The sequence below is a fragment of the Arvicanthis niloticus genome, chromosome 2 (assembly GCF_011762505.2).
Source record: "Arvicanthis niloticus isolate mArvNil1 chromosome 2, mArvNil1.pat.X, whole genome shotgun sequence".
Lineage (NCBI taxonomy): Eukaryota > Metazoa > Chordata > Mammalia > Rodentia > Muridae > Arvicanthis > Arvicanthis niloticus.
Window position 1 is genome coordinate 62,501,653 of NC_047659.1, and position 11,767 is coordinate 62,513,419.

Below are 11,767 nucleotides of genomic sequence, written 5' to 3' on the forward strand. Positions count from 1 at the left end.
TTTTTAACAGATTTGAGATGGTTAGCCTGTTAGTTCAGGGACTATAGCAAATTCATGGCTTGGAGTTTATTGTTAGGGTGTTTTCTATATTTTATTTAGAAATAGCTGAGTGGAGTTAACAGACAACAGTCCAGATTACCTCACATGGATAGTTGGTTTTCAAAATGTCAGAAGTCCACAGAATTGTCGTGACAACCATTTCTGTATTAATGTTCATTTTCATTAGAGACCTGCCAGTTCCTGACAGCTTCCTATATTGAATTCTAAGAAGAAATTGAGCATCTTTGGATTTACTCCAGTTTTGGTGAGACAGCCACTAGACAAGAATTGCCTCTTTCCATCTACAGACAAATTACTGTCCAGAAAAGGACACACTTGCAGAATAGTCGACTGATTATATCTGCCTAGACAGAGTAATCAGCCCTTAATAATTCGGCAGCACTAAGGTCTGTCAGATGACCCTGGGCCGGAAGGCTGAAGATTTGATGCTCCAACTTCTTATAGTAGAGGGCGTGTCCAGGTGTTCAGAGGTCTCTATAAATTGGCTAAGTTTTAGAAGCTATGCTTTGTGCTTCCCACAATTATAGTTAACTCAGTCATTCTGGATTTCTGACGGGGTTGAAAACTTATAGTCTCATAGCCAATACTGGCTATTTACCTTGAGAGAAAAGATCTGAGTGGATGGTTTTAAGCTGACATTTATTCTAAAGCCAAGGAAAAAGCCAGGTTCAGAACTAAGTGTTTTAGTTAAGAGAGATGACAGAGGTTCTGGTTAGTCAACAAAATGATGGACTGGGTATTAGGTCTATCTTGTACCTCACTGTTACAAATAGGAATAATTATGCTCTAAATGTATTTTGAGAGAAAAGTTTTATTTTAACAGGAAGGGTGCTATGTAGGAGGAGCTAAGGTGGGAGGAGTAGTGAGATGAAGAGAAGGAGTAAGGAGAGGAGGGGAAGAAGGAGAGGAGAAGCTAGGTAATGAAAGAAAGAGAGAGAAAGGGGGGCATGGAGGCAGATGTTCTCGTATCTCCACCAGTCAAAGATAGTTGATATATCTAGGTTGGGTATTGGGTTACACTTCTGATTGAGCATTACCGAACCTATAAAGCCTTTGGTTAACATTTTTTAAAAAGTGTATAAATGCAAAAAGGAAAATGGGTATTGGGATAGCCGCTTTCTAAGGCGGGGGGGGGGGGGAATGGGGAAAGAGGATGGCATCTGAAGTATAAATAAAATATCCAATAAAAATTTAAAAAATAAACAATTCTGTGGTTAAAAAAAGACATGCATTATGGCAATAATTTAATAAAATAATATTTGGGATATTAAGCCTAAAATATACTGTAAATGACAACAAACTTTAAGGATATAGCTCTAAAATTTCTACTAGATTTTTTATAACACAATTTTTTAAAAAAACCAAATGTTACGTTTCAAAAGATCTATTAATTGATAGATAAATGTGTACAAGGATAAACAGCTTTATTAAAATTAATAGCTTTAATAGACAAGTTAAAATAAAATAATAGTGCAGACAGTTTGTCATTAATTTATTTAAGAAAATAAAGCAAACTGATAAATAATGCAGGATATAATTTTTGAGGTGTCATATATTCAGCAATCAATTAACTGAACAATGGTTGCTATAAATTGGTATAATTTTTCTACTAAAGATAATCAACCTGTTGAAGTGTCCCATATGATTTGGTGATTTAGATTAATTATACTCATAATTGGAAAACTGTTTTCTTAGTAAACTTGTTTCTAGTTAATGGTAAGTATTTGCTCAAGATTTCTGCGGTTTGATTCCCTGGGGCCATGCATTCAGACTTAAAGCAAGACTCTTTGATCTCCAAACTTGGCTTCAGAGCCTTACTCCCAACAAGAACATTTTTATGCTGACCATTATTCTTTTAATAATGAATAAAATTTTCTTGGCTTTTCTAGTAACACATTTTTAGGATGAAACTCTTATGACTTAATTCCAAATTAATTGTCTTTAGCCAAACTTTTGGAAAATTTATTGTTTTAAAATTTATTGGATTGGTTACAGAAATCATTGATAAATGAGCCTACAGAGTCTGCATGGTTTTAGATGTATGGTTAATTATCATGTCAGATGTGCAAGACTCTAAGATAAAGGTATATTTTTGTTAGAGAAGGAACTCTGTGAAGCTAGTGGAGGTAACACCATAGGATTCATCTGAGATTCATAATAGAAGGTACTGAACTATTTTATTGCAACTGTAAAAATCTTGACTTGATTGTGTCCTTGAGCTTTTACCATTGGTTGGATTAAAATGATATTAATTAAACTTTCAATTTTAAAACTCTTTGACTGCATGGACATATAAATAATTCTCACAGAGACACTGATAAATATAAATGCTGTGAAGTTAGAATCCACTCAAGAGTGCATAATGAGTACTTCTTGGTTTTTCCCTAACTGAAATAAAATGAAAAGATTAAAAACAATGAGTGATAGTTTGAGATACTGCAAGAAGCTATAGCTGAAAGCTTAAGAATACTCATAATAAGATGAGGGTGGCATTCATTTTAGTGTATCTCTGCCAACACACTTCCGTTCCTGGTTTCTTATTTGTACCTAGAGTATTTATAAAAAATAACTGTTAAAAATTCCATAGTTGTTTCTCCTGTATTACAAAGTCTAAGTAAACTCAGGAAATGATGACACAAAGGAAAAACCAGTCTATGTTTTGTGATAATTCACTGCAAAGTGTAATATAATATTTATGGGTCTACAATTAAGATCTTAAGGTACATCAGAACAATAACAGTGACTCAATAATATTGAGTTAGTAATTCCTCAATATATTTTCATGTGCAAGGAAATGGGGAACAGACTTTAAACAACTTGTTGCAGCCACATATGAATAGTTCACTGAAGCAGAATTTTAATTCATGCTGACTCGATCCAGTTGATGATCTTACAGAAGTCTCATCTGTTCATAGAAAACAACTCAGTAAGTGGGCTATTATTAATGCTTGAATAGTAAGCCATGTTATGTACATACTAAAGACAAGGTTGTTGGATGGAATGATCTTAGTTCCAGATAAAGTTAATTAAATATCAAATTGATACAAAGAGGAAGAAAGATGTTTCAGATATGCATGATTACAAAATGATATCATATATAAAATAGGAATGAATATAAAATATCTATATATTGAAAAGTATATTGTTTACTATTCAAAATGTAGCATTTATCTACAAAAGTTACAATCATCAGAAGTACAAGTAAAAACTGTAAAAGTAAAGAATATATTTTATTTACTTCTGAATGTCAAATTCCAAAAAGAACACTGTAAAATTTTGAGACATTTAAAGCCAATCCAAAATAACAAGTAACCTAGTTTTATAGATTCAGGCTTGCTAGAAAGTGCTAAGAAATCTAAATATTTGAAGATTGCACATGATTGAACAATAAGAATTTTTGCTTGAATATAAAATACTATATGAAATATCACATTCATGAGTTATCATTGTTTAAGCAGTGCCATCAGGAGAATTCAGACCAAGTAGAATCTTGCAGATGGGAATTTTAACCCATGAAACAAAAAAGGGGGAAAAAATCACTGCAGATGGCTTGATACACTAAAGAAAAAACAAGATTTTTGGTTTGCATTGTGAAAATGGTGGTTTGTATTATACCTCTGTCTTCCAAACTAGCAAGGTCCCCCTAAACAATGTAAATTAACATTTATATTTAAAATTGAAAATTTTGTTCAACCATTTAAGCAATTAATGATAAATATGGTTCTCTACCATTGGTATTGATGATCTATGGGCTAGATGAATGAGTACAGAAAATGACTTGACCTTGCGAACCTGTCTTATACTAGCAGAGTCCACAGAGTATTGACTATTAGAGTCTAGCTAAATTGTTCCTATGTTTTATGTGTCAAGATGTTAAAATCATGCTTATGACACTAAATTCACTTGTAAATTTCAGTACTTTTTACATTGTGTTTATATCATTGTACTTCAAAACAATTTAGGATTTTATACCATATTACTTTCCATGCATATCCTTTTACCAAGATGAACAAGACTCTATGTAATTTCTTTTTTTTTTTTTTTAGTTAGAGTTTTAATGTTTGTAACTACTAATGAATACATTTTCAATCTAAAAGGCTTCCACATAGAGGCAGGAAGACAGAAATGCAGAACTAGTCAGTAAAACTCAATCACCATAATATCTAATAAAAGAATGTTTAATTTTTTCAGGAAAATCTGAAGTATTATTTATGAGTTATTTGGGGCTCTAAAGCCACTGTGCAAATCTGTATATTAACAGCTTAGTTTAAAGGCTATATTACTGTGCCAATATTATCAGAGAAATTGATCTTAAGACTTAGGAGGCTAAATTGGATTTCTATGCAGTTTGGAATGTAGCCTATCACTAAGTAAAACATTAAAGTATTTACATAGGGTTGTACATATCTTCTTAGTGTATAGTAAGTGAGATAAAGTTTTACTCCTACTGATCTAAGAAACACTTTGTGATTAAAAACCTAGCTATGTTCTTTTGAAATACCTGTTGATATATGATGTGTCATAAATTAACATGTATTATTCTGTCTCCCTTCATAATATTCACATCTTCCACTGTTTCCTGCTGCCTGGGATGCACTCTCTGATTTCCTCAAAAAAAAGTTTCCAAATGCAACATCAAGTGAATCAGAGTACTGGAGTCTTACTTGTCTTCGTAGGATTCTCAGAGTATCCGAACTTACAGGTGCCTTTATTCCTAATCTTTTTGATTATATACACCATTACTGTTTTGGAAAATCTAGGTATGATTTTTGTCATCAGGATCAATGCAAAACTCCATACTCCTATGTACTTTTTTCTCAGCCATTTATCCTTTGTTGATCTTTGTTATACCACTGTTATTGCACCAAAACTGTTAGACCTTCTGATAACAGAGGACAGATCTATGTCCCTCAAAGGATGCATAATCCAGTTTTACTTTGGCTGTGCTTGTGTGGTTACCCAAACATTTATGTTAGCAGTAATGGCCTATGACCGCTTTGTGGCCATATGTAACCCTCTGCTCTACACAGTGGCTATGTCCCGTAGGCTCTGTGCACTACTAGTAACTGGAACTTACCTATGGGGTGGCCTCTGTGCCACCACACTGACATACTTTCTTTTGGCACTATCTTACTGTAGATCAACCATCATTAACCACTTTTGCTGTGAGTACTCTGCCATAATTTCTGCAGCATGTTCTGATTCTTCTTTCAGCCAGATAGCTTGTTTGTTAATTTGTATGTTCAATGAGATTTGCAGCCTCTTTATCATCATTGTCTCCTATGTTGTCATATTCATCACTGTCATCAAGATTCCCACTAAAGGAGCACTACAAAAAGCTTTATCCACCTGTGCCCCTCACCTGACTGCCATCTCTTTCTGCCATGGGATTATTCTCCTTCTATACTGTGTGCTCAAGTCAAAGAGTTCACTGCTTCTTGTTAAAATAGTCACTGTATTTTATAGCATGGTCATCCCTATGCTTAATCCTCTTATATACAGTCTAAGAAATAAGGATGTAAAAGAGACTGTGAGGAAGTTAATTCATATAAAATTCCTTTCTCAGTCATTATAGATAAATACACCCTACACTTACACACACACCTAAAATATTTTTTCTTAATTTCTTTATTCATTGAATTCCTAATATTAAAATAATAAAACAAAAAATATTTTTAGAAACTGTGGGAATAATGTGTGTGTGTTTGTGTGTGTGTGTGTGTGTGTGTGTAATAGTTATATTATTCACTATAACTAACTTTATAGAGAATGGAAATTATAATATTATCTTAGAATGGAGAGAGCTAAATCATTGTTCTCTTATGATGTCCAAATTTTATTTAATTAAGATTTTGTATTTCACTTGTAATTTTACTCTCCTTTTCCCTTTAATTTTGTATTATATAATTCTTTGCCTTCTCCATCCTTTATATGTGTTCCCCTTGTGTGCTTGTTTGTAATTGTGCATAAACACCTATACATTCATATCTGAGTGCATGTGGATGAACATTCCCTTTCTTTCTTTCTCCAGCATATAATAAAAAAGCATATTACATCCAGTACACTCAACAAACTTTACATGATCAGTTTTAGTGCCAATTTTCTGTCTTCCCTCACTAAGAAAGAACTACACTGTGGGAATTCTAACGTTTATAACTTTTCTATCAACCATAGTATCTGTTTGTTCTGAGATTATATAACTTACTTTTGCCTGTACACCTGAAACTTATACATTCAAAACTTTAATGTTTATAACCAACTAAGGCAAGCAAAAATGTTACAAATTTTGTTCTGAGCAGTATTTGTGTTATGTGAAACATCACTTACTTTTATATGGCTTTTTATATGTGCTTATCTGTACTATAGCTTTTTGTACTATTTCCTTTTGGAAGTACTACAGTGATATATGAGTCTCTCCTAATTATTTATTTTCTCTACTGTTGTTCTTCAAAAACTTCTAAGAAATCTAATTTTGAGGATAGAGCCATTTCCTTCACAGGATTCACCAATCATTACTTCATTGGATGTATGTTATTAAAGAGTATTTTATCTTTAATATTTTATTATGTCACAGTGTGTGTTTATGTGTCTGAGTACAGTGTCCATGGAAGTCAGAGACAGTGTTGGCTCATTTGGAAGTGGAGTTACAATCAGTTGTGGGATGCCAGTATGTATGTTGTGACATGAAATCATATTCTCTGTAAGAGTAATATGTGTTCCTAACCACAACTTTCTAGACTCTGGGTACATATGTCTGCTACTACTTGCATGCATGTTGGCAGAGTTGGGTTATGCCTAATTTGTGGTGATATTTTATGATCTTTTCTAAAATGTCATAGTCTTCTTTGTCATTGACTATGTCATTCTCTTGAGCTACCACTGATTCTTAAATATTAATGTGCTGTTTGCTCACATGATCCTCTCACAGGACTATGTTCACAAAAAAACTGTTGTAAGTTTGTTGGCACTGTTACCATATCTTTGTCTGAATAAGGCATGAGACAGAAGAATTTTTTATTTCCCCCTAAATTTTGAATAAAATGTATTGCCTGATTTTTTTCTCTCCCTGCCTGTGTTTTTATTTTAATCACCATCCTCATGATTTCAGTGACAGTATGGTACACAATGGTGCACATATCTGCCACCTAATTGTCACTGAGATTTTCATAATACCAGTCTTTTTCATCCTGCTTTTCTTCTAAATTTTTAAGCCTTGCAGAAGGTAGCTTCTGTCTTTGTTTGACAGATCATCAGTGGACTACAACTGAAGAACCAAGGATATTATAAAGATAGATAATCAATGACAACTGGTATAGTAGCATATCATTTTAGGACTTTTATTTAGTTTTTATAGTAACTGTGGTATTGTTCCATATCAAGTCAGCTCATAAATGTAAGATAATACATTAATTAAAATATTATCACATTATTTTACACAATAGAAATTACAAGAACTAAAATTAAAGAGGATTTGAAGGGAACCAACAAATTAAATATTCTAATATGAAGATATGAGTATCAGTAGACACATTTATTTCTCAACCCAGATCACCATTCATTTCACTTTATACCTCATTATGTACAGTTATCTTGAGATACCCTCTAGTACATATACTTTTAGTGCTCAGTATTAAACCATCACTTATTTCAGTACTTTGTATACTTGTAAAACCAGCCCTTACTAAAGTTCACTAGAAAGAGAGACTTCACTAATTAAGACTGTTGGTGATGCCTCTGTATGGATCCAAACATATATATTTAGAATGTGGTTTCATGATAAGCATTAGCATTAATCTCCCTATAGATCCAATACCATACACTGTCATAGCTTGGAAGATTTACATTATCAGGTATGGATTCCATCCTATAAAGTGGATTCCGAATCTAATTCTAGAGGGGTGGATTAGGGGTAGATTGCCTCTAATATGATTATTTGTGTAATTCTGTTTTCTTCTACCAAACCGAGAAGGCAATTACAGTGTCAGAATTATAATTTACTTGATATCTACTATCTACTCTTTTAAAATTTGAGGGTTTCAAAATATAAGGTCTATGTGACAAATACAATTCATTTTTATTGTAATTCACCATCCAAAACATTATTTCTTGTTCAAAATATTATTTTATTCAAATGTATATATTATTTGGCAGAGCATTTAGTTAAATATCATATGTGATATTTAACAGACTCCCAGATATTAAATAGGTGATATATTCCTATAGCTAAAATACATGACTTTTTGATACATTGATGTTTATTTTAAAAAACTTAGGAAGTTTTGGTTGCATCAGTTTGTTATAACTCATTATTAATAAACAAATTACAGTATTTCTTTTGGAAGTAAGAAGCAAGAACTCAAAATAAAAAATGACTAGAATTTGCAATTTATAATAGAATGGATATTGTAGTATATTAAATTATACCAAGATTTTAATATCACAAAAATATGAACCATGGTTACCAAGTTATAGTAGTAAAATATAATCATTTAGTTAAGACAATTAAGTAGTTTACTAATTACAAAGAGATTTTTCAATCAATTCTATGTATGTATATTTCTATTCTATTCTACAAGCATTGAAAAATGAAAAATTTGTTTCATCAATGATGTTTGCTAACTTAAAAATTGTGTGTGTTGAATTTCAAGTATGAAATCTTTATTTAAACCAAAAAGTTATTGCTAGTTTGCTTATTATTTTATAGCTGAATACTCAACCTCAAATTAAATACATTTTTAATAACTAGCTAACTTGGAGTTAAAAATCACTGTTGTTGGTTAGTTGGTTGATTTTATAGTTTTTCAATAATTTTACATATCTTAAAAAATCTGCACAAATATTTTTGCATATGAAGGAGTAAGGAAACCACACTATATGGTAACATATGGCATTATAAAGATTTGGTCACCAACTTTCTGACTGACTCCTTGACATCTTTGTTTCTGAGACTATAGATCAGGGGGTTTAACATAGGGATAAATACTGTATAAAACACTGAGGCCACCTTGACCATGAGCCAAGAGCTCTTTGTGTTAGGTACACAGTAGAGAAAAAGAATTGTCCCATGGAAAATAATAATGGCAGTCAGGAGGGAGGCACATGTAGAGAACGCTTTACTACGGCTCCCAAAGGAAGGCATCTTCATGACAGTGATGAAGATGAAAACATAGGAAGTAAGAATAATAATCAGGCTGCTTATTTCATTAAATGTTGCAGAGACAAAAATAATCTCCTGACTAATGTAAGGGTCACTACAGGATACAGCCACAATAGCAGCATGCTCACATACAAAGTTATTAATGACATTAATGCCTTGAAAGGATAATCTCAGCAAAAAGTAAGTAAGTGTCAGGGAACAGATTAAACCCCAAGAGTATGATGCACCCACTAAAAAGGAACACAGCTTTGGGGACATCACAACAGTGTAGAGTAGAGGATTACACACTGCAACAAATCTGTCATAGGCCATCACTGCCAACATGTATGTTTCAGTCACCACAAATGTACATGCAAAGAAGAACTGCATAATGCAGCCTGAGAAAGAGATGGTTCTGTCTTTTATGATCAAGTTTTCTAACAGTTTGGGTGTTACAACAGTAGAGTAACAAAAATCCACAAAGGAAAGGTGACTAAGGAAAAAGTACATGGGGGTATTGCTGAGCTTTGTATTGATCCTAATGATGCTAATCATGCCCAGGTTCCCCAGCACAGTGATTGTGTATATGATCAGAAACATGAGAAACAGGGGCACCTGCAGGTCCGGGTATTCAGAGAAGCCCAAGAGAATGAAGACCACTGAATAAGTCTGGTTTTCTCGGTCCCTGAGTTAAAATAGAAAAAATGAAAGGAGAAACAATCAAGTAAGATAGACTGACAAAAAGTGTTTGGAGGTTTAAGGATAATTCATAAAGAGCTATATAGACATTTGTTCCAGTAGTTAAAATAATTTAAATTCAAAGCACAAATAGACATATATAATAAATGTTTTAGTTTTATCATTTAGAGTTTGTTACTATGTACTTTACAATAAAATACAGTTCACAATATTGAAGGTGAATCACTCTTGAATTAGATAAAATCGTATCATAAAATTAGAGAATGTGGTATTGCCTGCTGTAGCAGGTATATGGTAACTAGTAGTATATCTAAAATATATCTTAGTTATAAAAACTAACTGTCACAGTGATACCTCACATCTAATTTTCTAATTATTCAAAACAATTGTAATTATGAAAAAATGGAATGAGTTATTTCTATATATGCTATGTTCTACCAAATTGTCTTAACTACTACTTTCTACTATCTAATTAAATTTTCATTAGAAGTACATTCAAACTACTTACTGACCCTAACTTAGTATAAAATAACACTATTACTCAAAATAAAATTAATAAAATTGCACTTAAGAATGACATGTCTATATGCCAAGATTAAAAGCCTTATAGTTCTCATTATATTGTGATTATGTTCTTTGAGGTAATATTAGACTTGTGTCTTTGGTATAATAATATCATTAACATATTTGTGCATTTTTTCAACTATTGTTTTAGATTTTATTGATTCTATCTACTAGACTTACCATATCCCAAATACACTTGCTCATTTAATACAAATTATGAGTCCAAATTCGATAATTAGACTTTTAAAAACTTGATCCAAATCTATGTTCTTTCTTCTAACCTATTCTAGTAAAATTTGAGCAACATAGGGTGGATTATTATTCTACCAATAACAAATATCGTTTCAGCAAGTTCTGACACATCTTTTCAACATATTTAACTTTGGAGTCCACTTCTTATATTCTGTGTTTATCTTACTGAACTTGGGGCTAAATTTCAAAATCACTCATTTTGCTTCAGGAAGTGTCTGTCATCTGTGTTCAGTTATTTGATGGTTCAGTGCCCTGTGTCCACAAGGTGCATTTGTATATGTAATAAACAAATTCACTCCTTCCTTTCTGGTAAGTTGTATCTTGATTGTTCTCATTACAACTCTTTTATGTGCTAAATATCACACTGAGTATTTTAGAAACTACAAAATTATCAAATATAATTTGTATCCTTAGTTTTTCTGAGATTATTATGAGATGACATACATATCATGACTTGTAATTGATAAAAGCTGACTGTATATAAAGAAGAAATACATAATGAATAAGTTGATATTCTCTAGAAATATTGGTCACATAATAACAAATATAGTGACACAGATGATGGTAAATTTTATCTAGTTATAAACATTATCATAAATGCTTATCATAGAAATTAAAGTCATACATAAATTTTAAAGTCTGAGAAAATTAGGGTTATACATTGTTTTTCTTCTAAAATAAAAGAAAATAAAATGAGAGTTGAATAAACTCACCACAAAGCAGAAAATTTTGATGTATTCATTTAAGACTTTATAAAATGACAGGCTCTAGGATTGCCTCTGCTAGAAGTTTTAGTTATTTTAAGAAATATAATACAAAATGTGGGAAAATATAGGTTTTACTATATATGTCAAAGAATATTTTTTAAAAATGACTTCCACCATGTAGCTGTTACAAAAATATCATCTGTGTTACCTGAGAGAAAGTGAAATAAAAAAAAAAAAACAGAACCTTAGCATCCATCTGTGTCCCACATTTATGTCACAGATACCTTGGAGATATGAACCCTTGAGAATGCAAATGAAGAACTGCTCTGGAGGCCTAAATCAAGCAATT

General features: G+C 32.0%; 2 protein-coding genes across 3 annotated transcripts; one reads left to right on the forward strand and one right to left on the reverse strand.

The window, feature by feature from the left end:
• The first annotated feature begins 1,878 nt into the window (after positions 1-1,878).
• Positions 1,879-7,115, forward strand: LOC117703719 (olfactory receptor 1165-like). 2 transcript variants are annotated; one of them, XM_076929045.1, is made up of 3 exons: positions 1,879-2,224; positions 2,852-2,986; positions 4,681-7,115. In XM_076929045.1, exon 3 carries the CDS (start codon positions 4,688-4,690, stop codon positions 5,633-5,635), a length of 948 nt encoding a protein of 315 aa, XP_076785160.1. In that variant the 5' UTR covers positions 1,879-2,224; positions 2,852-2,986; positions 4,681-4,687; the 3' UTR covers positions 5,636-7,115. The 2 variants fall into 2 exon arrangements, with proteins under 2 accessions (XP_076785160.1, XP_076785161.1); XM_076929046.1 differs by lacking the exon at positions 2,852-2,986.
• A 1,537-nt stretch (positions 7,116-8,652) lies between these two features.
• LOC117703178 (olfactory receptor 5D13-like) lies at positions 8,653-11,453 on the reverse strand. The gene is made up of 2 exons (XM_076929047.1): positions 11,425-11,453; positions 8,653-9,881 (listed from the first exon to the last, which is right to left on the reverse strand). Exons 1-2 carry the CDS (start codon positions 11,451-11,453, stop codon positions 8,951-8,953), a joined length of 960 nt encoding a protein of 319 aa, XP_076785162.1. The 3' UTR covers positions 8,653-8,950.
• Positions 11,454-11,767: the final 314 nt, after the last annotated feature.